Source organism: Trachypithecus francoisi, unplaced genomic scaffold (assembly GCF_009764315.1).
Source record: "Trachypithecus francoisi isolate TF-2019V2 unplaced genomic scaffold, Tfra_2.0 Lachesis_group12, whole genome shotgun sequence".
Taxonomy (NCBI): Eukaryota; Metazoa; Chordata; class Mammalia; order Primates; family Cercopithecidae; genus Trachypithecus; species Trachypithecus francoisi.
The window spans coordinates 10,352,553-10,380,340 of NW_022681457.1; the positions used below are offsets into that span (position 1 = coordinate 10,352,553).

A 27,788-nucleotide genomic window follows, 5' to 3' on the forward strand; every position below is an offset into this window, starting at 1 on the left:
GAGTGCAGTGGCGTGATCTTGCCTCACTGCAACCTCCGCCTCCCAAGTTCAAGCAATTCTGCCCCAGACTCCTGGCAAAGTTTTGCATTTTTAGTAGACAGGGTCTCACCATGTTGGCCAGGCTGGTCTTGAACTCCTGACCTCAAGTGATCCGCCTGCCTCAGCCTCCCAAAGTGCTGGAATTACAGAAATAAGCTACCATGCCTGGCCTCCAGAGCATCTTTATTCTTAGGTTCACTGGGAGGAAGGGGGAAAGTTGGTAAAAGAGAGGCACAAAGTTTTAAAAGGACACTAAAAGTTTCTCATTCTCCACACTATTGACATTTGGGGTCAGATCATTACTTGTTAGGAACATGGTCCTCTACATTTACAGGATGTTTGGCAGCATCCCTAGCCTCTACCCACTAGATACCAGCATCACAGTTATGATGATCAAAAATGTCTCTGGGCATTAGAAAATATTTACTGAAATGCAAAATTTTCTTAGGTTGAGAACCAATGTAATCTAGCCCCATCTTTACAGAAGAAATTGAGTAGGTTGAGAACCATTGTAATCTAGCCCCATCTTTACAGAAGAAATTGAGTAGGTTGAGAACCATTGTAATCTAGCCCCATCTTTACAGAAGAAATTGAGTAGGTTGAGAACCATTGTAATCTAGCCCCATCTTTACAGAAGAAATTGAGGAATGTATCTACATCCATTTAGGAACTGTATTGATTCCCCAGGGGCCCATAAAATGTAAACTTGCACTCATAATTAACCATCTTTCTCCAACGTGTGTATTTCATCTAGCCATGCTCTCAGATGCCTACCCTCATGACCTACAAGTACTAAACAGTGAACCCTGTGGCACATGGGTTCGTTCATGTGTGTCTGAATCTATGTCCAGAGATGAACAAGTACTGCTGTCCCTGTTTTCTTGCACCTCACCTGTGACTCCTCACCTGTGACCACTTGCCTTCGCCCATCACTGAATTCTGGATCTCATCACATGAATGATCAAGAACAAAGTTCACTGGGTTCTCTGCTAAGGATACAAAAAAAATCATTCCATAATTCCATGGCCATGTTTGCACCCGGGAACCACGAGGGTTGGGTTAGCCCAGATGGTGGGCTTGGGAAGTGTTCCTGGAGCAAAAAAGATCCAGAGGTCATGAGAGCCTGATCCCCTCCTTCACACACACACACACACACACACACACACACACCACTCTACATGCAAGTCTCATTTTCAGGCTTCTGAAAGTTAAGGTTACTCCATGAGCTAAGCCACGTTTCCTGGCCCAGCCGCAGCTCTGGAAGAAAGACCTCCGTGAGGGTCTTTTCACAATCCCCAATCCCAGACCACATCCTGTGCCCCAAAACAACTTCCATGGTCACCACATCCTTTCCTCTCTTGCTCATTCCCTGAGCCCTGACCCAGGCTTCTCCAAGGTTCCTCTACTCACCCAGACACAGCAGTGTAGATCATGTAAATGCTCTGTGCAAGTAAAGTCAGGAAGTAAAGTCAGAAGACAGGGAGTGGGCTGGGCACGGTGAATCGCACCTGTAATTCCAGCACTTCGGGAGGCGGGTGTATCACATGAAGTCAGGAGTTCAAGACCAGCCTGGCCAGCATAGTGAAACCCTGTCTCTACTAAAAATACAAAAATCAGCCGGGCGTGGTGGCACATGCCTGTAGTCCCAGCTACTCTGGAGGCTGATGCAGGAGAATCGCTTAAACCTGGGAGGTGGAGGTTGCAGTGAGCCGTTGCACTTCAGCCTGAGGGACAGAATGAGACTCTGTCTCAAAAAAAAAAAAATTGTAGCTGAGCGTGGTATTGCACGTCTGTAATCTCAGCTACCTGGGAGTCTGAGGCAGGAGCATCGCTTAAACCCAGGAGGTGGAGGTTGCCGTGAGCCAAGATTGTAATCGCCCAAGGTGTTCACCTTGCCCATTGCCTAGACAGAGCTGATTCATCAGGAGAGGAGAATCACAGTAGAAAATAATTGGCCGGGCGCTGTGGCTCAAGCCTGTAATCCCAGCACTTTGGGAGGCCGAGACGGGTGGATCACGAGGTCAGGAGATCGAGACCATCCTGGCTAACACGGTGAAACCCTGTCTCTACTAAAAATACAAAAAAAAAAATAGCCGGGCGAGGTGGCGGGCGCCTGTAGTCCCAGCTACTCCGGAGGCTGAGGCAGGAGAATGGCGTGAACCCGGGAGGCGGAGCTTGCAGTGAGCTGAGATCTGGCCACTGCACTCCAGCCTGGGCAACAGAGCAAGACTCCGTCTCAAAAAAAAAAAAAAAAAAAAAAAGAAAATAATTCATGCAGAGCTGGCTCTATGAAAGATCAGAGTTTTATTTTATTTTATTTTAGAGACTGTTCTGCAAATTATCTCAAGCACTTATCTTAGAAGCAGTTTAGGGAGGGTCACAATCTTGTAGCCTCCAGCTGCATGACTCCTAAATCATAATTTCTAATCTCGTGGCTAATGTTAGTCCTACAGAGCCAATCTAGTCCCCAGCCAACAAAGAGATCTGCTTTGGGAAAGGGCTATCGTCTTTGTTTAAACTATAAACTTTCTCCCAAAGTTCAGCCTACACCCAGGAATGAAAAAGGACAGCTTGGAGGTTAGAAGCAAAATGGAGTCAGTTAAATCTCTTTCACTGTCTCAGTCATAATTTTGCAAAGGTGGTTTCAAGCTGACACAACTGCACTCCACCCTGGGCGACACAGCGAGACCCTGTCAAGGAAAAAAAAAAAAAAAAAAAAAAAAAGAAGTGAAGTCAAGATAGGATGTAAAATCGGAAAACACCAAGTGGTGGTAGAAGACTAGAAATGAGGTCATACAGGAAGTAAAGTCAGAAGACAGGAAGTGAAGGTAGAAGACAGGAAGTGAGGTCATACAGAAGGCACAGTCAGAAGACAGGAAGTGACATCAATCCAGGAAGTGCAGTGGAAGGTAGGCAAGAAGTGAAGTCAGGAGACAGAAAGTCCCCCGAAGGAACTTGTCTTTCCCATCTCCTCCGAAGCCCCAAGTGAACAGGTAGCGTCAGGTGTGCCCTTTGAGTGACTGGGCACAGCTCAGGCACCCATATCTCCCTCCAGCGCCTATTCTTTGAACACCAGAGACCTCGGCACTGTTTTCTGTTGCTTTTTTCCTTCATTTTCTGAGATGAGGTCCTGGATTGAATGGCTTGAATTACTATGGAAAGTGATTGACCAAGGTAAGTCACAACTATCTTGTTCTTTAATTTTGTTGTTTGTTATGACTAATTGAATGTTAGCCTTCTAGCACACATAGCTTTGCATTTCCACTCTGCACTACTGGTATTTTTATTATTTTGTAGTATTTGTAATAATTTGTTATTTTAAAACTGTGTTATTAGTTTGGATATTTTGAAGTTAAAATGCGATTTTTTAACTAAGCAGCTGTGGGGAAAAGAAAGAAAGATCAGACTGTTACTGTGTCTATATAGAAAGAAGTAGACATAAGAGAGTCCATTTGGTTCTGTATTTGAGATGCTGTTAATCTGTGACCCTACCCCCAACCCTGTCCTTGCAAGAGACACGTGCTGTGGTGACTCAAGGTTTAGAGGATTTTGGGCTGTGCAGGGTGTGCTTTGTTAAACAAGTGCCTGAAGGCAGCTTGCTCGTTAAAAGTCATCACCATTCTGTTAATCTCAAGTACCCAGGAACACGCACACTGCCAAAGGTCGCAGGGACCTCTGCCTAGGAAAGCTAGGTATTGTCCAAGGTTTCTCCCCATGTGATAGTCGGAAATATGGCCTCGTGGGATGCAAAAGACCTGATTGTCCCCCAGCCTGACACCCGTGAGGGGTCTTTGCTGAGGAGGACCAGTACAAGAGGAAAGAAGGCCTTTTGGCAGTTGAGATAGAGAAAAGCATCTGTCTCCTGCCCGTCCCTGGGCAATGGAACATCTCGGTATAAAACTCGATTGTATGTTCTGTTTACTGAGAAAGGAGAAAACCGCGTTAGGGCGAAAGGCGGGACTTGCTAGCGCGATGCTGCTCTTTATGCACTAAAAAGGTTTATGGAGATGTTTGTATATGCATATCAAGGCACAGCACTTTTCCTTAAACTTATTCATGTCACAGAGAACTTTATTCATATGTCTTACTGCTGACTTTCTCCCTACAATGATCCTATTATCCTGCCACTTCCTTTTCTTTAAGATGGTAAAGATAATTATCAATAAATAGTAAGGGAACTCAGAGACAGGTGCCGGCATGGGTCCTCTGTATGCTGAGCGCCGATCCCCTGGGCCCACTTTTTCTTAATACTTTGTCTCTGTGTCTCATTTATTTTCTCAAGTCTCTAGTTGCACCTAATGAGAAACGCCCACAGGTGTGGAGGGGTAGGCCGCCCCTTCAAGCAGCAGTATGCAAAGCAGGTGTTTCAGAACTCTCTCCCATCAGTAAGTCTTCTCTCCTGCAGGAAACAATTTTGAAACTTCCTGTTCTTAATTCTGTTTAACAGCATGCTTCTAAAAGAAAAGATGTATACTGTTATTATTTATTGTGTTACAAAAATATACACGCACCTGCTTAAAAAATTCCAATAGCAATAAAAGGGTGTGTACAAAATGCAATGGCTGGCCGGGTGCGGTGGCTCAAGCCTGTAATCCCAGCACTTTGGGAGGCCGAGACGGGCGGATCACGAGGTCAGGAGATCGAGACCATCCTGGCTAACACGGTGAAACCCCGTCTCTACTAAAAAAAATACAAAAATCTAGCCGGGCGAGGTGGCGGGCACCTGTAGTCCCAGCTACTCGGGAGGCTGAGGCAGGAGAATGGCGTAAACCCGGGAGGCGGAGCTTGCAGTGAGCTGAGATCCGGCCACTGCACTCCAGCCCGGGCTACAGAGCGAGACTCCGTCTCAAAAAAAAAAAAAATGCAATGGCTAACCAACCGTCTCTTCCATTGCTCCGCCTAAGAGACACCCACTTTTAGCTGTTTTCTTTAGGAACTTGTTAATAGTAGATTTCTAAAAATGTGTAACCATGTGAATGAGCTTACACTTACTGGATTCCTATCATAATAGGCAGGACTTAGTTCTTCTACAGTGTTGTTCTTACTGTTTTTTCTTTTCCAATGTTTATGTCTACGTCTGCACATCAATATTCAGTATCACTTTTTTTTTTTTTTTTTTTTTGGAGACAGAGTCTTACTCTGTCACCCAGACTGGAGTGCAGCGGCACAATCTCAGCTCACTGCAGCCTCCACCTCCTGGGTTCAAGTGATTCTCCTGCCTCAGCCTCCTGAGTAGCTGGGACTACAGGCGTGTGCCACCACAACTGGCTAATTTTTGTATTTTTAGTAGAGACGGGGTTTCACCATGTTGGCCAGGCTGATCTCGATCTTCTGACCTGGTGATCTGCCCGCCCCAACTTCCCAAAGCGCTGGGATTACAGGCATAAGCCACCACGCCTGGCCAGTATCACATTTTTATACCCACAGATATTCACGGCTGAGAATTTTCAGGTAATATAACTTGCTTCTTTCATTTTTGTTGTTGTTGTTCCCCTAACGTTTATATTTGCTTTTTATTTTTTGTTTTCTTTTGAGGCAGGGTCTCAGGCTTGAGAGCAGTGGTGCAATCATGGCTCACTGCAGCCTCAACCTCTGCGGGCTCAGGTGATCCCTAACCTCAGCCTCCTGAGTACCTGAGAGTAGGCATGTGGTACCACACCCAGCTAATTTTTTGTATTTTTTGTATATGAGACGAGGTTTCACCATCTTGCCCAGGCTGGTCTCAAATTCTTAGGCTCAAGCGATCCTGCCTCAATCTCCCAAAGTGCTGGGATTGCACGTGTGAGCCACTCTGCCTAGGCTATACTTGTCTTTTTAAAATCTACTTAGTTTACTTGGCCTCTATAATTATTTTTCATTTGTCTTCTGATGGCATCTCAGTATGATTTTCCACTATGTTAAGACAAATAATTGACCCATTCTTACATTTGGAGGTTTCTCTAAGCAACCTTCCCGTTCCCCCTTCACCCAAGCTGTGTGCTCACTCGCCCTGATTCACAGCGGTCGCCCTGGAGCTTCTTTCTGCCATCCTTCTGCCTTTTCCCAAGTGACCCACCCACCTCAGCCTCCCAAAGTGCTGGGATCACAGGCATGAGCCATCGTGGTCAGTCATTCTTTTCCTTTTTTTTTTTTTTTTTGAGACAGAGTCTTGCTCTGTCGCCCAGGCTGGAGTGCAGTGGCCGGATCTCAGCTCACTGCAAGCTCCGCCTCCCAGGTTCACGCCATTCTCCTGCCTCAGCCTCCCAAGTAGCTGGGACTACAGGCGCCCGCCAACTTGCCCGGCTAGTTTTTTTTTTTTTTTTTTGTATTTTTTAGTAGAGACAGGGTTTCACCATGTTCGCCAGGATGGTCTTGATCTCCTGACCTCGTGATCCGCCCGTCTCGGCCTCCCAAAGTGCTGGGATTACAGGCTTGAGCCACCGCGCCTGGCACATTCTTTTTCTTTTTTAAAAAAATTTTATCTTCTTTATTTTAAGTAGAGATGGGATCTCACTATGTTGCCCAGGCTGGTCTTGAACTCCTGGGCTCAAGTGATCCTCCTGCCTCCCAAAGTGCTAGTACAGACATGATCCACTGCACCTGACCCAGTGGTACAGTTTTACACGCATTAGATGGTCAAGAAATGCCTAAAGCTATAGTAAGTATAGAACTTTACTTTGAGAAGACCTAACATTTCCTTCAGAAAGTAAATAGGAGAGGGGTGGAGATGGTGCATTATCTTATTTTATTTTTATTATTTTAAAAATGTATACATAATTGTACATATTTATGGGGTAGACAGCAGTATTTCAATACATGTATACAATGTGTTTTGATCAAATCAGGGTAATTAGCATATTCATCACTTTGTTTTTTTGAGACATGGTCGGGCTTTGTCACCCGGGCTGGAGTGCAGTGGTGTGATCTCAGCTCACTGCAACCTCTGCCTCCCAGGCTCAAGCTGTTCTCCCACCTCTGCCCCCTGAGGTGCTGGGAGAATAGGGATGCACCACCATACCTGGCTAATGTTTGTGTTTTTGGTAGAGATGGGGTTTCACCATGTTGCGCAGGCTGATGTTGTTTTCTGATGTGAAGGGAAGAGGGCAACATGCTAGTTTTATACTAACGAAAATGAATGACATACCCAAACGGCCTGCACGGCCCATTCTGAGAGACGAAAGGAGATTTGTTAGACTGCAGTGGAAGATGGAGTGAGGGTGAGAGTTTCTGGGGGAAAACCAGACAAGAGCACAGAGGGCCAAGGGGAAGCAGGGGAGGGTCCTGCACAGAGGATGGAACAGAGTCAGCCCTGAGAGCTGGGAACGTTTGAGGTGCGTCTGGAGCCCGTATTAGAGAAGGTTGAAGAAAGAGGCCAGTCTGTGGTCCAGCCAGGGTACTGTGTCATCCACAGTGTGCAGGGAGGAGGATGGGGTCTCCACAGATTCCTTCCATCCGAAAGGGAGGGTGCCCTCAGACAGAGAGCCAGATAGACAGACACTGGCTGAATGGCTCCTTGATGGAACACCAGGAGGAGGCAGCATGGCCTCCTTTCCACAGCTGTAGCCTCTGCCCTCCTGCTCCCATGCTCCGCACACGCCACAGTCTTTGAGTCGCCTCCCATGCCATGATTCGTCCCTTGGATACGACCATGCCTGGGGTTCAGTGGTCACGAACATAACCCGCGCCTGTGAACATCCGGTCGGCCTCCATCCTGATCCCCGTGTGATTTCCGGGTCTGCGGGAGGGGCGGCAGCGGCCTCTGCACAGCCCTGAGCCTGTGCGGCAAGCGCTTCCTCCGGCTGTGCCAGTCCTCTGCCAGAAACCCTGCCAGGAGTATTAGGATCCCAGCCCCGAGGCATATCCGGACCAGGTTGCCCTTGGTGTAGTACTGGCGGGCGGGACCTGGAGGAATGAGGACAGGCAGGAGCTGGTGAAAAAGCCCAGCTCCAGGACCCTCTCCAAGCCACATCCTGGGCTTCTTAGAGAGCCTGTTATTCTCTACTAGCTGGGATGCCATTCTCTTTCCTGGAGGGTTCCTCCCCTCCCGAGTAGGTGTCAGAGCCAGATGACCCCAGTTCTCTAAGTAGCATCTCTCCCTCGTGTGCTCCCACAGGGCTCTGAGACAACTCCCCAGACACAGATGCTGCCTCGTTACCTGATGTATTGCAAAAGGGAAGACAGTTACAAAGGGTGGGGAAGAGATGGAATCTCTCTTTCTCTGACCCTTTTTAAAATCTCAACCTTCCCACCTGATCTTAATGCACAATTCTGAACCCCATACGCTGATATTCTGCCTTCACTCTACACACTGGAACCCAAGAGCTGAGAGCTGCAGCCGCTGTGTAGACAAAGGACTTGGCTTTGGGCGAAGAGATAGGTGAGAAGGAAAGGGGTCTGGAGAGGACAACTTACTCACCAGCTGGAGAGCCTGACTCCTTTGGACTGGCGGTGATACTCCTAGAAGTCTCTGGGAACCAAAAAAAGGCTAAGTGTGAAATGAAACTATACTCCTTCCCCCGTCACTGTGCCTACTCGGAACACACACACACGGGGAGGTCGAATTCCACAGCATTTACGAAGAGCATGGGCCGGGCACGGTGCCTCATGCCTGTAATCCCAACACTTTGGGAGGCTGAGGTGGGAGGCTGGCTTGAGTCCAGGCGTTGAAGACCCACCTGAGCAGCATGGAAAAACCCTATCTCTACAAAAAATACAAAAATTAGCCAGGCGTGGCGGCACGTGCCAGTAATCCCAGCTAGTCAGTGGGGGCTGAGGCAGGAAGATCATCTGAGCCCTGGGAGGCTGAGGCTGCAGTGAGCCAGGATTGTACCACTGCACTCTAGCCTGGGAAACAGAGCAAGACACTGTCCAAAAAAAAAAAAAAAAAAGCATGAACTATAGAGTCAGGCTGTCCTCCAGATTTGAACCCCAACTCTATCACCTGTTTTTTTTTTGAGACGGAGTCTTGCTCTGTCGCCTGGGCTGGAGTGCAGTGGCCGGATCTCAGCTCACTGCAAGCTCCGCCTCCCGGGTTTACGCCATTCTCCTGCCTCAGCCTCCCCTGTAGCTGGGACTACAGGCGCCCGCAACCTCGCCCGGCTAGTTTTTTTTTTTTTTGTATTTTTAGTAGAGACGGGGTTTCACCGTGTTAGCCAGGATGGTCTCGATCTCCTGACCTCGTGATCCACCCCCCTCAGCCTCCCAAAGTGCTGGGATTACAGGCTTGACCCACTGCGCCCGGCCATCTATCACCTGTTAGATGTGAGCTAGCTGGCAAGTGACTCAGCATCTGTAAGCCGGTTTCCCCATGTGTCCAATAAAATTAACGAGATCCCTTATAGGTTGATGTGAAAGTCAAGATAATAGTAATGTTAGTAATATAAAGCACGGTGCTTGACATATGAGCACCTCATACGTGCCAGCTCTCTTATTCCTCAAGTTTCTCCTGAGACTTGCCAGATACTCAGCCATGTGCTGGGCCATGGGAACCCACATATTAATAAGACATTGTCAGGCCAGGTATGGCACTGGCTGAATGCCTGTAATCCCAGCACTTTGGGAGGCCGAGGCAGGCGGATCACCTGAGGTCAAGAAATGGAGACCATCCTGGCCAACAAGGTGAAACCCCATCTCTACTAAAAATACAAAAATTAGCTGGGCATGGTGGTGCACGCCTGTAGTCCCAGCTACTCAGGAGTCGGAGGTTGCAGTGAGCCAAGATCGCAGAGTGAGCCGAAGTCACAGATCACAGAGTGAGCAGAGTGAGACTCCGTCTCAAAACAACAACAACAACAAAAACATAAGACATTGTCCATCTGCGGTTCCCAGACCATTGGAGGAGAAGTAAAGCGTTTTTTTTTTTTTTTTTTTTTAATATGGAGTCTCACTCTTTTGTCCAGGCTGGAGTGATCTCAGCTCACTGCAACCTCTAACTGCTGGGTTCAAGCGATTCTCTTGCCTCACCCTTGCAAGTAGCTGGAATTACAGGTGCCCACCACCACACCCGGCTAATTTTTGTATTTTCAGTAGAGACAGGGTTTCACCACGTTGGCCAGACTGGTCTCCTGACCTCAGGTGATCCACCCGCCTTGGCCTCCCAAAGTGCGGGGATGACAGCAAAGCGATAATTTTAGTATACTGTGAAAACTGCTGTAATAGACAGCCCACAAGACACTGAGCAAGAGCAAAGGAAGCCACCAATCCAGCCTGGATGGCCAAGGCTTTCGTGAGGAATTGACGCCATGGGGAAATGGAAGAAAAGGCAGAGCAAGCAGATTGGATGCAGAGTCAGGAGAGGTTAGGAAGCCTGCAGAAGAGATTCAAGTGACTGTGTGGGGCTGAGAACAGTGTGGGAATGAATGGAAGGTATGCAGACAAGATTGGAGGGATCAACAGTGGCTGGATATCTAAGCTCATGGAATAGCAAGCTGAGGAATTGGAACTGCATCCTGAGGGTGACTGGGAGGTTCTGAACTGAAGATAGGGAAGGACCCCATTGCAGGGTTAGAAATCTCTGGGATATGCCAGGCGCAGTGGCTCACGCCTGTAATCCCAGCACTTTGGGAGGCGAGACGGGTGGATCCCAAGGTCAGGAGTTCAAGACCAGCCTGGCCAAGATGCTGAAACCCTGTCTCTACTAAAAATACAAAAATTAGCCAGGCGTGGTGGCACGCACCTGTAATCTCAGCTTCTTGGAGTCTGAGGCAGGAGAGTCGCTTGAACCGGGGCAGCAGAGGTTACAGTGAGCCAAGATCTCGCCACTGCACTACAGCCTGGGTGACAGAGCAAGACTCTACCTCAAAAAACTAAAAATAAAAAATAAAAATAGAACTCTCTGGGATCAGGTGCCTCATGAAAGCAAGAGTCCCGTGGGCCCAATGGAGATACCTACCCTATTATCAGGAATCTGTGAAGGTGTTTAGTCTGGAAGGAAATGGAGATTTTCCAGGAAAGGCAAGGGGAAAGAGACTGAGGAAAGCGTATCTGCAGAGGCCTGGAGTGGTTAGAAGATGTACTAGGTCCAGGCGCCTACAGTCTGTGCGTCCGAGCACAGGTTCTCCCGGACACAGTGGGGAGCAAGATTAAATACTCGGATCACAGCCGAGTCCAGAGGCCTAGGACTTGATCCTGGGAGCAGTGCGCAGGGATAGCTGGCGGTGTCTCCGCCACAGCCTTGCCCCGCCATCTTTGAAATGGCCCCATTACCCAAAATGCTCCTCCTCCTGAACCCCAGAGCTCCCCTCTGCGCCCATGCTCTATCCTCACACCAAGGACTTTCTTGGGAAGAGACAGAGAGTTCCGTGAAGTGATTAAAAGCCTATAGGCTTAGATGATGGAAGAGAGAGTTCCGTTCTCACACTCCTTTCTGCTAAGCATGAAATGCCTGGTTACTCACCAGTTGTGAAGACTTTGTTTGTGAATGAGACGGTCAGTTCAGTGGTGGCTTCTGAGAATTCTAAGAATTATAAGAAAGCAAAACAATGTGAGGTCTTCCCCGTGGTTCTCTATATCCTCTAGATACCTCCATTCCTCTGCTGAGATGTCTAGGCTCCCTGGAACCCCTTTCTCTGACACACACAGTGCAGACGCTGAATACAGACAATTTGAAAGATGTTAGACTTATCTTCCATCGCCGGCTTAGTAAGAAGCAGATCCATTCATCAGTTGATGGGCACTTGGGTGTTTTCCACGTTTTGCTATTGTGAATATTGCTGCTGTGAACATTCACATACAAGTTTTTGTGTGATCATAAGTTTTCTGTTCTCTTAGGTACACACCCAGGGGTGGTCATATAGTAACTCTGTGTTTTACTTTTTACTTTTTGAAAAACTACCAGACTGTTTTTCTTTCTTTTCTTTTCTTTTTTTTTTTGAGACGGAGTCTCATTCTGTTGCCCAGGCTGGAGTGCAGTGGCGCGATCTCAGCTCACTGCAACCTCCACCTCCCAGGTTCAAGCAATTCTCCTGCCTCAGCCTCCTGAGTAGCTGGGATTACAGGTGCCTGCCACCGTGCCCGGCCAACTTTTTTTTTGTACTTTAGCAGAGATTGGGTTTCACCATGTCGGCCAGGATGGTCTCGATCTCCTGACCTTGTGATCTACCCTCCTCAGCCTCTCAGAGTGCTGGGATTACAGGCTGCGCCTGGCCACAGACTGTTTCTCAAGGCAGCTGCACCATTTTATATTCCCACCAGCAATACGGGAAGGTTCTTCCAAATCCTCACCAACACTTCTTGTCCGTTTGTTTCATTTTAATAATCATAGCCATCCTAGTTGGCATGGTACATTTTATGGTATGTGGATTATATCTCAGTTTGAAGAAGAATAAGTGGATCCGCGTCTTCATGAGCTCATGTTAGGATGAATGAGCTCGTGTTAGCCTCAGAAGAAGAATGAGCTTGTGTTGGCCGGGCGCGGTGGCTCACGCCTATAATCCCAGCACTTTGGGAGGCTGAGGCGGGCGGATCACAAGGTCAGGAGATCGAGACCATCCTGGCGAACACGGTGAAACCCCGTCTCTATTAAAAATACAAAAAATTAGCCAGGCATGGTGGCAGGTGCCTGTAGTCCCAGCTACTTGGGAGGCTGAGGCAGGAGAATGGCGTGAACCCAAGAGGCGCAGGTTGTGGTGAGCCAAGATCGCACCACTGCACTTTAGCCTGGGCGACAGAGTGAGACTTTGTCTCAAAAAAAAAAAAAAAAAAAAGTGCTTGTGTTAGCCTCAGAACATGGGATCTCCACCTTCCTACTTAAGCCATTTTCTTAACCAAGGACCTCCCGTGGCCATCAAAATGTTTCCTGAACTGCCTCAGCTGATAAATATGAAGCTCTTGTGGTGGTGGGTACCACCCTGGGAGTCTTTTTATGGTGGAACTAGCTCGACAAAACCTAGTTTATGCTCAGCTCTCTGTGGTATGAGAGTGTGGGTATTATTTGGTCTTTGTTACTTCTCTTCCTGTGAGATGCATTAATAAGCCTTGTTTCTTTTTTTTTTAATTGAAATTTATTTTAAGTTCCAGGATCCGTGTGCAGGAGGTACAGGTTTGTTACGTAGGTAAACGTGTGCCTTGGTGGTTTGCTGCACTCATCAACCATCACCTAGGTATTAAACCCCACACGCATTAGCTACTTTTCCGGATCCTCTCCCTCCCCCGACTCCCCCCTACAGGCCCCAGTGTGTGATGTTCCCCTCCCTGTGTCCATGTGTTCTCATTGTTCGCCTCCCACTTACAAGTGAAAACATGTGGTGTTTGGTTTTCTCTTCTTGCGTTAGTTTGCTGAGGATAATGGCTTCCAGCTCCATCCATGTCCCTGCAAAGGGCATGACCTCATTCCTTTTTATGGCTGCATAGTATTCCATGCTGTGTATGTACCGTATTTTCTTTATGCCATCTGTCATTGATGGGCATTTGGGTTGATTCCATATCTTTGCTATTGTGAATAGTGCTGCAATGAACATATGTGTGCATGTTATCTTTATAATACAATGATTTATATGCCTTTGGATATATAACCAGTAATGCGATTGCTGGGTCAAATGGTATTTCTGACCGGGTGCAGTGGCTCACACCTGTAATCCCAGCACTCTGGGAGGCCGAGGTGGGCAGATCACCTGAGGTCAGGAGTTCAAGACCAGCCTGGCCAAGATGTTGAAACCCGTCTCTATCAAAAATACAAAAATTAGCCAGGCATTGTGGCACGCACCTGTAGTCCCAGCTACTTGGGAGGCTGAGGCAGGAGAATCGCTTGAACCTGGGAGGCAGAGGTTGCAGTGAGCCAAGATTGCACCACTGCACTCCAGCCTGGGTGATGCAGTAAGACTCCATCTCAAAAAAAAAAAAAAAAAAAGGCCGGGCGCGGTGGCTCAAGCCTGTAATCCCAGCACTTTGGGAGGCCGAGACGGGCAGATCACGAGGTCAGGAGATCAAGACCATCCTGGCTAATACGGTGAAACCCTGTCTGTACTTAAAAATACAAAAAAAAAACTAGCCGGGCGAGGTGGTGGGCGCCTGTAGTCCCAGCTACTCGGGAGGCTGAGGCAGGAGAATGGCGTAAACCCAGGAGGTGGAGCTTGCAGTGAGCTGAGATCCGGCCACTGCACTCCAGCCTGGGTGGCAGAGCAAGACTCCATCTCAAAAAAAAAAAAAAAAAAAAAGCTTAGCCAGGCGTGGTGACTCACACCTGTAATCCCAGCACTTTGCCGAGGCGGGCAGATCACCTGAGGCCAAGAGTTCAAGACCAGCCTGGCGAACATGGTGAAACCCCATATCTACAAAAATACAAAAATTAGCTGGGCGTGATGGCAGGTGCCTGTAATCCCAGCTACTCGGGAGGTTGAGGCAGGAGAATCGCTTAAACCCGGGAGGTGGAGGCTGAGGCAGCAGAATCACTTAAACCTGGGAGATGAAGGTTGCAGTGAGCTGAGATCACACCACTGTACTCCAGTCTGGGTGACAGAGCGAGGCTCTCCAAAAAAAAAAAAAAAAAAAAAAAAGCAGCATTTGTAAAGCACACCTGGCACATTCTGGGATACTTAACAAGGAAATGCATGCAACTCCTGTCCGACCTTTTAGAACCTCAGTTCTATTTCTTCTTCTGGATTCCTGTGTCGTACCCCTCACTGTGACCCTGGGGGCAAAACAGACTTTTTCTACCAAAAAACTAAATGATGTATTTTGTTTGATTTAATATGACGTTGTTAAGTGTACTGACCAGTGGCATCGGGTATGTTCACATTGTGGTATGATATGTTGACCTCTAGAAGTTATTTTTCTTGCAAAACTGAAACTCTATGCCCATTAAACACTAATTCCTGCTCTCCCCTCTTTCTGGCCCTTAACAACCGCCATTATACTTTGTGTTTCTACAATTTTGACATTAGATACCTCCTTTGAGTAGAATCATACAGTAGTTGTCCTTTCGTGACTGACTGACTTAGCATAATGTTCTCAAGGTATATCCATGTTGTAGTATGTGTCAGAATTTCCTTCTTTTTTAAGGCTGCGTAATATTCCATTGCATGTATATAACCACATTATGAGGTATGCTGCTCTCTTTTGAAAGAAACCCCCTTTAAGAATGGTAGCCATGGCCGGGCGTGGTGGCTCAAGCCTGTAATCCCAGCACTTTGGGAGGCCGAGACGGGCGGATCACGAGGTCAGGAGATCGAGACCATCCTGGCTAACACGGTGAAACCCCGTCTCTACTAAAAATACAAAAACTAGCCGAACGAGGTGGCGGGCGCCTGTAGTCCCAGCTACTCCGGAGGCTGAGGCAGGAGAATGGCGTAAACCTGGGAGGCGGAGCTTGCAGTGAGCTGAGAACCGGCCACTGCACTCCAGCCTGGGCGACAGAGCAAGACTCCGTCTCAAAAAAAAAAAAAAAAAAAAGAATGGTAGCCAAGGCTGGCACGGTGGTTCACGCCTGTAATCCCAGCACTTTGGGAGGCTGAGGCAGGCAGATCATGAGGTCAGGAGTTCGAGACCAGCCTGACCCACAGAGTGAAACCCCGTCTCTACTAAAAATACAAAAATTAGCCGGGCGAGGTGGCATGCACCTGTAATCCCAGCTACTCGGGAGGCTGAGGCAGGAGAATCGCTTGAACCCGGGAGGCGGAGGTTGCAGTGAGCTGAGATCGCCCCAGTGCACTCCAGCCTAGGTGACAGAGTGAGACTTCATCAAAAAAAAGAAAAAAAAAGAAAAAGAAAAAGAAACCTCCATCCTCCCAGCTGCCTGCAGCCCAGGACTTCCTGCCCTCCCACTTCCTCCCCACCTATGGCCCCTCCCCTCAGAATGGCCCTCAGGACCTACAAAGGCTGAGGAAGAAAGGTTTGGTCTGCACCACCCCTACCTGTGACCATGAGCTCCAGGGGGTCGCTGGGAGCTGACCACAGGTATGGGTCCCTGCTGGAGAAGCTGTAGCACCGGTAGGTTCCGCTGTGGGCAGCGGTCACGGTGATGATGGGGAAACTAGCCCGGTACCATCTCTCAGGATTCTTGTAGGGCGCAGGGTCCCCTTCCTTGTACAGAGCAAATTGGTCAAAGCCATACCGGGTCTGACACTGTAGGGTCACGTCCCCTCCTGAGGACACCGCCGGGCCGGGCTGGGCTGAGAGCGAGGGCTTGGCAAAAACTCCTGGGAGAAAAGGAAAGTCTGATGTTAAAGGCAGCAGCCAGCATCTCAGCTGAGACTGGGGAGGTGCCCACACCTGCCTGAGAGCTGGGGAGCTTTCTGGCTGTATCCCTCCCAGACAGCACACTCCCCCAGCCAAGCTCACAGAGAGGTCAAGTCACCGAGTGGTTGAGGAAGCGAGGCTGTGTGCTCACATCCTAGTGCCTGGGTGCAAATCCTGGTTCTGCCTTTAAGTGGCCCCGGAGACAAATCTCCCTCTGTATCTGAGCCTCATTGCCTTGTTCTGCTAAAATGGGGATGATCGAACGAGACAGTACACAGTAAGCATTTAGCAGAGTGCCTGTTGCCTAGCAAGCGCTTGAAATGAGATGGGAATAAGTAAACAGCTTAAGCTTCTACCATGCTGTAAGCTGGCATACAATCGTTACATTGTAAATGTGGCTGACAGTGCCAGCTCCAGGTGCCTTCCAAACTGAACTCATGACGTACATCAGTTCAGTGAATCCTCAGAGACCTGTGGAGTCCTCACTCTTAACGTCCCTATTTTATAAATGAAACTAAGGCACATGGCGTTAAATAATTTGTCCAACCCTAACAGTACGGCAGTGCGTCCTTGAAATTTGCTAAGAGGGTAGATAATAAGTGTTCTCACACGCAAAAGAAAAGTTAACTGAGCCGGGTGCGGTGGCTCAAGCCTGTAATCCCAGCACTTTGGGAGGCCGAGACAGACGGATCACTAGGTCAGGAGATCGAGACCATCCTAGCTAACACGGTGAAACCCCATCTCTACTAAAAAAAAATACAAAAAAAAAAAAACTAGCCGGGCGAGGTGGCGGGCGCCTGTAGTCCCAGCTACTAGGGAGGCTGAGGCAGGAGAATGGCGTAAACCCAGGAGGCGGAGCTTGCAGTGAGCTGAGATCCGGCCACTGCACTCCAGCCTGGGCGACAGAGCCAGACTCCATCTCAAAAAAAAAAAAAGAAAGAAAAGTTAACCGTGTGAGGTGATGTGTGTTAATTAGCTTGCTCGTGGTAACTATCTCACAGTGGATACGTACATCAAAACATGAACTTGTACGCCTTGGATATGTTCCATTTTTGGTTTTCAATTATAACTCAACAAACCTGGAAAATTTTTAATTTAAAAATAAATAAAAACTTGTCCAAGATCATAAGGGGCAGAGCTGAAATTTGCACTGACGGAGTTTGATTCTAGGGTCTCCACTCCTCAACACGAACCTACACTACTCTGACGTGAGGGTATTGTGGTAGTCCGGTGTGGTGATGCATGCCTGCACATGGGAGGCAGTAAAACAAAGGTTGAGGCCGGGTGCGGCGGCTCACACCGCTCATCCCAGCACTTTGGGAGGCCAATGTGGGAGGATTGCTTGAGCCTAGGAAGTCGAGGCTGCAGTGAGCCGTGATCACTGTACTCCAGCCTGGGTGACAGAGTGAGACCTTGTCTCAAAAAAAGACAAAGAGAAAACAAAAGAAAAGAAGTAAGGAAGAGAAAAATATAAGCTGCCTGATAATTATGGCATTCATTCAACAAGAAGAAAAAAGAGAGGGAGGAAGAGAGGGTGGAAGGAAGGAAGGATATAAGCTGCCTGATAATTGTAACCTTCACTCAGCAAATTGTCTCTTAATTTTCTCTTAAGCAACTATTATGTGTCTGTCTGTATTCTTTTTTTGTTGTTTTGTTTTGTTTGGTTCCGTTTTGTTTTGTCTCGCTCTGTCGCCTAGGCTGGAGCACAATGGCATGATCTCGGCTCACTGCAATCTCCACCTCCCAGGTTGAAGCAATTCTTCTGCCTCAGCCTCACGAGTAGCTGGGATTATAGGCACTCGCCATCATGCCCGGCTAATTTTTGTATTTTGTAGAGTTTCACCATGTTGGCCAGTCTGGTCTTGAACCTCTGACCTCAGGTGATCCACCCGCCTTGGCCTCCCAAAGTGCTGGGATTACAGGCATGAGCCACCGGCTCCCAGCTCTGTATTCTAACAACAACAACAACAAAAAATCCCATCAGAAATTAAAAATAGCCATCACCAAGGTAAATAAAGGTATACTTGACATACCAGATAGTGAGGAGGGCCGTTTTGACTAGGGTGGTGGGGTAAATACTTAATAAGAACATAGCATTTGAGTCTGACCCCAATAGAAGTAATGAGGGGGCCAGGCTGATCCATCCTAGTAGCAGAGAGGAGTGAGGGAGGAAAGAGGGGAGGTAGGCAGAATTTACAACGCGAAATAGACCACAGTGCAGCGGGCCAGGAATGAGGGTGGCATGAGTGAGGCACTCTCCTGGGATGTAAAATTTAATTATTCCCAAACAATTAACATATTTGAAAAAATGTTTGAAAATTTGAAGAGTAGGTCATTAAAACTCACATTATTCTATTTGAATACTTTATTCCCCTGAAAGAAAGATTTATTATGATTTTTTTTTTTTTTTTGAGACGAAGTCTCGCTCTGTCACCCCGGCTGGAGCGCAGTGGCACGATCTTGGCTCACTGCAAGCTCCGCCTCCCAGGTTCACGCCATTCTCCTGCCTCAGCCTCCTGAGTAGCTGGGACTACAGGCGCCGCCACCACGCCTGGCTAATTTTTTTGTATTTTTAGTAGAGACAGGGTTTCATTGTGTTAGCCAGGATGGTCTCGATCTCTTGACCTTGTGATCCACCCGCCTCGGCCTCCCAAAATGCTGGGATTACAGGCGCGAGCCACCGCGTCTGGCCTATGGTTAGTTAGTTAGTTAGTTAGTTAGTTTGTTTGTTTGTTGATACAGGGCCTCACTCTGTCACCCAAGCTGGAGTGCAGAGGCATGATCACAGCTCCCTGCAGCCTCAGCCTCCCTGGCTCAAGTGGTCCTCCTGCCTCAGCCTCCCAAAGTGCTGGGATTACAGGTGTGAGCCACTGGGACCAGTGCTACGTTTATTTTTCAGTTGTAACAAATGTAAGATGTTAACATGAGGGGATCCTGGGTGAAATATTTTCATTAATATTATCTTTGCAACTTTTCTGTCAGTCTAAAAATGATTCCAAAACCAAGTTTTAAAAAGAATCCTGAGCCAAGCACGGTGGCCTGTGACTGTAGTCCCTGCTACTCATGAGGCTGAGGCAGGAGGATTGCTTAAGGCAAGGAGTTCCAGGCTGCCGTGAGCTGTGATTGCTCCTGTGAACAGCCACTGCACTCCAGCCTGGGCCACATAGCAAGACCCCCTCTCTAATTTTTTTAAGTGCATTAAAACACAGATAAAAGAGTGCCTGTTTTTCGTTTTGGCACAGGCTCTGGTATGACTTGGCACAGGCACTGCCTGATTCTGCCTTTATTTGAAATTCTGATTTTTTTTTTTCATTGTGGATGGTTTGCGATTTATTTTGATTTTTTAAAAAATTGCAGCCGGGCACAGTGGCTCAAGCCGGTAATCCCAGCACTTTGGGAGGCCAAGATGGGCGGATCACGAGGTCAGGAGATCGAGACCATCCTGGCTAATACGGTGAAACCCCGTCTCTACTAAAAAATACAAAAAACTAGCCAGGCGACGAGGCGGGCGCCTGTAGTCCCAGCTACTCAGGAGGCTGAGACAGGAGAATGGCGTGAACCCGGGAGGCGGAGCTTGCAGTGAGCTGAGAGCCGGCCACTGCACTCCAGCCTGGGTGGCAGAGCAAGACTCCATCTCAAAAAAAAAAAAAAAAAAAAATTGCATTAAAATATTATTCACACCCAGATGCAGTGGCTCAGGCCTGTAATCCCAACACTTTGGGAGGCCAAAGTGGAAGGATCGCTTGAGCCCAGGAGTTTGAGAGCCTAAGCAACATAGTGAGACCCTCTCTCTCTCTTTTATTTTAATGCCTTTTGTGAAAACTATCAAGAGACCCCATCTCCACAAAAAAATTAAAAACGAGCTGGGCATGGTGGTGCACACCTGTAGTCCCAGCTACTTGGAGGGCTGAGGCAGGAGAATCACTTGAACTTAGGAGGTGGAGGCTGCAGTGAGCCAAGATCGCACCACTGCAGTCCAGCCTGGGTGACGCAGCAAGGCCCTGTGTCCAAAAAATAAAACAAATAAAATATTATTCACATTGATCCATAAATGTTGTGGCACCACCACCCGCTAGGCCAGTGCCTGGTTTGCCTCGCCCTAATTCCGGCCCTAATCCCTGCTCTCAATGTTCCCCATATCTGTGTCCTGAACGGAGGACCAGGCAGTCCCAGGCTCCGATCCCCCTTCCTTTACCGGTGGCGACGAGCTCCAGCTGGTCGCTGGGCAGGGACCAGAGGCTTCCGTTCTGGTAGGAGCAGCGGTAGCGTCCGGCCAGACTTCTCTTCATGGCCGGGATGAAGAGGACCGCTTGATCCTGGTACCTGCTGGAACTCAGCTTCTCCAGGCGGTACAGGTCCACGCCCGGGGGTCCCTGGCACCGGAGGGTCACTGGCTTCTCCAGGGGCACCAGGGAGCTGGGCAGAGCCTGGAGGGAGGGCTTGGGCAGCAGTTCTGGAAGAGGAGCAGGGCTGGGTCAGCCTCCCCGCAGACCCGGCCTGGGCCCCGCTGCCCTCGCACGCTGGCGGATCCCGCAGGAGGGAAGGGGTCTGGGGGAAGGACTCACCTGTCTGCGCTGGCACATGCCCCAGACACAGCCCTGAGGAAAGAAGAAAGGGACCAGATGCCAGGACTCGCTTTTATGGACATTCCCGCCTGCTGGGCGCGGTGATAAGACATTTGCACGCATATGCTTTATTCTGTCCTAATTATTTATTTCTTCAAAAGATACATGTGCATATAATTTAAGTGAGAGAGGCCAGTCAGAAAAAGCCGCATAGTCTATGAGGTCATTTACATGAAATATCCAGAATAGGTAAATCTATAGGAGACGGAGAAGAAAACAGATCCATGGCTGGGGGTGGTGGGAGAGGAGGGCGAGACGTGGCGGCGTAACGGGCGTGGGGTTCCCTCGGAGGGTGCCGAAATGTCTTGGAGTTAGATAGAGGTGATGACTGCACAACACTGAATGTACCAAATGCCAGCTATAGCAGACTTTTCTATGTATTTTACCACAATGACAACTCTTTTAAGGCCAGGCATGGTGGCTCACACCTGTAATCCCAGCATTTTGGGAGACCAAGGAGGGCAGATTATCTAAGGTCAGGAGTTGGAGACCAGCCTGGCCAACATAGACCTCATTTCTACCAAAAAAAAAAACATTAGCTAGGCATGGTGGTATGCGCCTGTGGTCCAAGCTACTTGGGGTGGCTGAGGTTGGGAGGATTCCTTGAGCCCAGGATTCCTGGTCGAGCCTGCAGTGAGCCAAGATGGTGCCCACTGCGCTCCAGCCTGGACAGCATTGTGAGACCCCCATCTCAAAAAAATAGATCTTTTGAAAGTCAAGCAGAGATTCCTTGACCCACCCTGTCCAGCTCCCGCCACTGTCCCTGCCCTGCATACATTTTTTACTATTTCGGTTGTTCCTTCTGGCATTTTTATATCTTCATCATTCTAGGAAAGAGTACGCATACTGCTATCTGTGGATTCCTTCGTGTTAGACATTGTCCATTGACTTCCTCAGTGGATGTGAGGAGTGGGACCTCAGATATTGCTGTCCCTTTGGTCTCCAATATGAAATAATATCCAAGTGCATTCCAATAGTATGCAATTGTATAGACAAGTATTGTAAATACTAATGCATATTGTATATGTTGGATTTTATTGTATATGTAATATATGCAGTAAAACCCCACACTAATGGGATGTGTTGGGCTTCAGGGATGGAGCAGGATGGAGCCCCAGTGTGTAAGTCAGGTCATCTCAGCGTGTACTGGCCATGGGTTTCGCAGTATTTACAACGTTTGGTTGAATCAGTATTCCGTGATTACATGGTAGGATGTAATATATATGATAATATATCGTTTCAAATAGCCTGAAGGAGGATGGTGAAGGTTCCCAACACAGAGAAAGGATGCATGTTTGAGAACATGGGTGTGCTGCTTACCCTGACCTGATCACTGTATGTATATACACATATAGTGCGTATATATAAACATACATCTGCGCATACATGTATATGTGCGTATACGTGTGTGTACATATGTGTGTGCATGCATATGTATATGCACACATGTATGTATATGTATACATATGTGTATATACGTGTATGTATGTATACAAATACATGTCTATAAGCGATCCCCTCCTGGGATTGCTTGAGCCCAGGAGGTCAAGGGTACCGTGAGGTAAGATTGCACCACTGGCCAGGCGCAGTGGCTCACGCCTATAATCCCAGCGCTTTGGGAGGCCAAGGTGAGCAGATTACAAGGTGAGGAGTTCGAGACCAGCCTGGTCAACATGGTGAAACATCATCTCTACTAAAAATATAAAAAAATTAGCTGGACATGGTGGCATGTGCCTGTAATCCCAGCTACTTGGGAGGCTGAGTCAGGAGAATCGCTTGAACCCGGGAGGTGGAGGTTGCAGTGAGCTGAGATCGTGCCACTGCACTCCAGCCTGGGTGACACAGCAAGACTCCATCTCAAAAAAAAAAAAAAATGAGATTGCACCACTGCACTCTGGACTGGGCAACAGAGCAAGACCCTGTCTCAGTAAAATAAGAAGAAGAGAAAAAAAAAAGTACTAATTATCTGAAATTCAAATTTAACCAGGCATCCAGTGTTTTATCTGGTAACTCTCCTTCTTACACACACACACACACACACACACACACACACACACACACAGGCGGGATAGTTGTCATTCCCACGGCAAACAAGGACACTGGGCGCAGAGGCTGAGCAACCTTCTGTAGCTCACATAGCAAGAAGTGGGTGAACCCAGATCATCTCTTGATTCTGAGTTCAGAGAGTGACAACTGGTCACCAGCTCTCCCCATTGCCCACCACCCTTTGTCAACCACAGGCTCCCTCTGCACCCTAACCCAAGCTCCGGCTGCTTCTCTGTCCCCCTCCGCCTGCCCCATCACAGCCCGCCTCAGCCTCTTGGTAGGTTTCCATGCGACCCTGTACCATGGCTGGGAACCTTCCAGGTGCCGTGCTGAGCGCCTCCTGTGCATGGACTCCAAGTCGCCGTAATAGTAGGGGTTAGCTACCATTATCAGTCCCCTCTTCTACATCAGACTAGTGAGACAGTATCTTATCCACAGTCCTACAACTGGCAGGAGGTGGGTTCAAACCCTAGCAGCACCGTTTAGTGGTAAAGAGTGTGGACTTGGGAATTTACAGGAGCAGAGGTGGTTACTGGGGTGGTGGGGTAAGGTTTGGGGAGATGTTGGTCAAAGGAGACACAGTTTCAGTTGGACAGGAGGAGTGTATCTTGGAGATCTATTGCACATCGTGGTGACTGTAGTTAATAACAACATATTGCACACTCGCATATCACTGAGAGTAGATTTTAAAGTTCTCACTGGCCGGGCGCGGTGGCTCACGCCTGTAATCCCAGCATTTTGGGAAGCCAAGGCAGGTGGATCACCTGAAGTCAGGAGTTCAAGACCAGCCTGACCAACATGGTGAAACCCTGTCTCTACTAAAAGTACAAACATAAGCTGGATGTAGTGGCAGGAGCCTGTAATCCCAGTTACTCAGGAGACTGAGGCAGGAGAATCACTTTGAACCTGGGGGATGGAGGTTGCAGTGAGCTGACATCATGCCACTGTACTCCAGCCTGGGCGACAGAGTGAGACTCCATGTCAAAAAATAAGTAAAAATAAATGAGTGTGGAATACTACTCAGCCATTAAAAGGAACAAAATAATGTCCTTTGGCCAGGCACAGTGGCTCACACCTGTAATGCCAGCACTCTGGGAGGCTGAGGCGGGTGGATCATGAGGTCAAGAGATCAAGACCATCCTTCCTCCTCAACATGGTGAAACCCCGTCTCTACTAAAAATACAAAAATTAGCTGGGCATGGTGGCAGGTGCCTGTAGTCGCAGCTACTCGGGAGGCTGAGGCAGGAGAATTGCTTGAACCCGGGAGGAGGAGGTTGCAGTGAGCCAAGATCATGCTGCTGTACTCCAGCCTCAGCAACAGCGAGATTGCATCTCACCAAAAAAAAAAAAAAAAAAAAATGTCTTTTGCAGCAACTTGGATGTAGCTGGAAGGCATTATTCTACGTAAAGTAACACAGGAGTGGAAAACAAAAATCTGTATGTTCTCACTTACAAGTGAGAGCTAAGCTGTGGGTATGCAAAGGCATACAGGGTGATGTAATGGACTTCAGAGACTCAGAAGGGAAGGGCAGAAGGGGGGTAGGGATGAAAAGCTACACATTAGGTGCAAGGTATACTACTCAGGTGACAGGTGCACTAAAATCTCAGAATTCACTACTATATAGTTCATCCATGTAACCAACAACCACTTGTATCCCAAAAGCAACTGAAGCAAAATTTAAGCCAGATGCCGTAACCTGTACAGGTCACACCCGTAACCCCAACTCTTTGGGAGGCTGAGGTGGGTGGATCGCTTGAACCCAAGAGTTTGAGACCAGCCTGGGCAGCATAGCGAGACCCCATAACTACAAAAATTACAAACATGAGCCAGGCATGATGGTGTGCAACTGTAGTTCCAGCTACTCAGGAGGCTGATGGGGAAGGACTGGTTGAGCCTGGGAGGTTGAGGCTGCAGTGAGCCATGATTATGCCACTGCACTCCAGCCTGGGTGACAGAAGTGAGGCCCTGTCTCAAGTAAAATTAAATAAATAAAAGTTAAAACAGGCTGGACGCGGTGGCTCACGCCTGTAACCCCAGTACTTTGGGAGGCCAAGGCGGGTGGATCAACGGAAGTCAGGAGTTCAAGTCCAGCCTGGCCAACATGGTGAAACCCCGTTGCTACTAAAAATAAAAAAATTAGCCGGACCTGGCAGTGGATGCCTGTAATCCCAGCTACTTCGGAGGCTGAAGCAGGAGAATCACTTGGACCTGGGAGGCGGAGTTTGCAGTGAGCCGAGATCATGCCACTGCACTCCAGCCTGAGCGACCGACAGAGCAAGACTCCGTCTCAAAAAAAAAAAAAAAATTTTAAAACAAAGAATACACCCATGGATGGATAATGAATGAGAGGTTGTATTCACAGTTAACCCTCTCATCTCCAGTAACACAACCATCTCCTTCCTGCTTAGCGTTTTGGAGGTGCTGTCCCTTTAGTGGTCAAATTCTCCTGAAGAAATCAGGAAATAATGCATTCGACATGCCCGGCACAAGTGAAGAGCAGGCAGCGGAAATGCATTCGACCTGCCACCCATCCGTCAGGAGACTCTTCTTTACTCCACTGCTGTAGGGGATACTGACAAATTAAATCCATACCTAGTCCAGATATCAAGTCCACAATGTTTTTTTTTTGAGACGGAGTTTTGCTCTTGTTGCCCAGGCTGGAGTGCAATGGCGTGATCTTGGCTCACCACAACCTCTGCCTCCCGGGTTCAAGCGATTCTCCTGCTTCAGCCTCCAGAGTAGCTGGGATTACAGGCATGCACCACCACGCCCAGCTAATTTTGTATTTTTAGTAGAGATGGGGTTTCTCCATGTTGGTCAGGCTGGTCTCCAACTCCCAACCTCAGGTGATCCATCCGCCTCGGTCTCCCAAAGTGCATGAGCCACGGCAGTCAGCGTTTTTTTGAGACGGAGTCTCTCTCTATTGCCCAGGCTGGAGTGCAATGTCTGACCTCAGCTCACTGCAACTTCTGCCTCCCAGTTTCAAGCAATTCTCCCACCTCAGCCTCCCGAGTAGCTGGGATTACAGGCACCCACCATCATGTCTGGCTAGTTTTTGTAGAGACGGGGTTTCGCCATGTTGGGCAGGCTGGTCTTGAACTCCTGACCTCAGGTGATCCACCCACCTTGGCCTCCCAAAGTTGAGATTACAGGCATGAGCCACCGTACCATGCCTGGCCCACAGTTTTTGGGTTTTTTTAATTTTATTTTATTCTTTTGTATTTATTTATTTTTTTTTTGAGACAGAGTCTCTCTCTGTCACTCAGGCTGGAGTGCCGCGGCACGATCTCAGCTCACTGCAAACTCTGCCTCCCGGGTTCACGCCATTCTCCTGCCTCAGCCTCCCGAGTAGCTGGGACTACAGGCGCCCGCCACCTCGCCCGGCTAGTTTTTCGTATTTTTTAGTACAGACGGGGTTTCACCGGGTTAGCCAGGATGGTCTCGATCTCCTGACCTCGTGATCCGCCCGCCTCGGCCTCCCAAAGTGCTGGGATTACAGGCTTGAGCCACCGCGCCCGGCCCACAGTTTTTTAAAAAGGGGCAGCTGCAGTGTAGTAGAACGAAGTTGTGACCAATGCTAGGATACCTCTGTTCATTTCCTGACCCAGCCACGAATACACTGGAATAACTCAGGCAAAACACACCACCTCGCTGGCCCTCCGCTTCCCCACCCAACCAGTGAAGGGGCTCTCATAGGTCCCTTTTTGTCCTGAAATTCATCACCGATGCAAATTTCTTAAAAATCTTTTGTCTGGCAATCCATGCCTGTCTTTCAGCACTCCCCAGATCGACCTTCAGGACTCACCAAGACAGAAGAGGGCGGTCGGGGATGGAGACATGGTTCCTCAGCCCTGTCCTGAGCTCTGTGGCTAGGGAGGGAAGTGGTGGGAGCCTGGGGCGCGGGCTCAGGATGTGATGAGGATGAAGAATGCTCTCCTCCCTTCCTCCGCCAGCCCCGGCCTTTCCTAATTGAGACTCATCGAGCCATAGCGGGCTCCCCAGGACAGTGACTTGCACACAAGCTCCAAGGAGCCACGCTTATCTCCTCTGGCCAGCCTGGCGTTGCCCCGTTCGTCCGCCTGCTGGGGTCTACTCTGTGTTCCCGTGCTCCCATAAACTCCCTGATGTCGCTAGGAAAATACTCATCGAAACCACAGTGAGATATGCCTTCACACCTTTTAGGATGGCTATATAAATATATATATATATATATATATTTTTTTTTTTTTTTTTTTTTTTGAGACAGAGTCTCACTCTTTTTGCCCAGGCTGGAATGCAGTGGCGCCATCTTGGCCCACTACAACCTCCACCTCCTGGGTTCAAGTGATTCTCCAGCCTCAGCCTCCCAAGTGGCTGGGGTTATAGGTATGCACCACCACGCCGGGCTAATTTTTGTATTTTTAGTAGAGATGGGGTTTCACTACATTGGCCAGGCTGGTCTTGAACTCCGAACTTCAGGTGATCTGCCCACATCGGCCTCCCAAAGGGCTGGGATTACAGGCATGAGCCACTGCGCCCGACCAGCTATAATTTTTTTTTTAATGGAAAATAGCAAACGTTGGTGAGTATGCAGAAAAATTGGACCACGCGTGCATTGCTGGCGGGGACATAACATGGTGCCACTGCTGTGGAAAACAGTTTTAGCAGCTCCTCCAAAAGTTAAATGTGAGATTGTCATAAAATCCAGCCATTTCACTTCTGGGTATACACCTAAAAGAATTGAAAACAGGATCTCTAACAGATTTGTACACCAGTGTTCATAGCAGCTTTCTTCACAATAGCCAAGAGGTGAGACCAACCAAATGCCCACCAACAACAATGGGTAAACAACATGCGGTATATGCAGACAAGGTTGTATCAACCAGCCTTCATTAAAAGAACAAAAACCAGCCGGGCGCAGTGGCCCATGCCTGTCATCTCAGCAC

At 48.5% G+C, this 27,788-nt stretch overlaps 1 protein-coding gene across 1 annotated transcript; it reads right to left on the reverse strand.

Moving 5' to 3' along the window:
- Window positions 1–6,483: 6,483 nt before the first annotated feature.
- GP6 (glycoprotein VI platelet) lies at window positions 6,484–27,042 on the reverse strand. The gene is made up of 7 exons (XM_033224423.1): window positions 26,669–27,042; window positions 20,757–20,789; window positions 20,387–20,644; window positions 15,867–16,151; window positions 11,414–11,473; window positions 8,435–8,485; window positions 6,484–7,920 (listed from the first exon to the last, which is right to left on the reverse strand). The coding sequence occupies exons 1-7, from the start codon at window positions 26,700–26,702 to the stop codon at window positions 7,685–7,687; spliced, it is 957 nt and encodes a 318-aa protein (XP_033080314.1). The 5' UTR covers window positions 26,703–27,042; the 3' UTR covers window positions 6,484–7,684.
- Window positions 27,043–27,788: the final 746 nt, after the last annotated feature.

Excerpts from the sequence above, each read along its gene's own strand:
- GP6 (XM_033224423.1), bottom strand. The coding sequence starts at position 26,702 with ATGTCTCCATCCCCGACCGCCCTCTTCTGTCTTG. Across the intron at positions 20,790-26,668 it reads GACCGCCCTCTTCTGTCTTG|GGCTGTGTCTGGGGCATGTG; the intron begins GTGAGTCCTGAA and ends TTCTTTCCTCAG. Across the intron at positions 11,474-15,866 it reads CCTGGAGCTCATGGTCACAG|AATTCTCAGAAGCCACCACT; the intron begins GTAGGGGTGGTG and ends TATAATTCTTAG.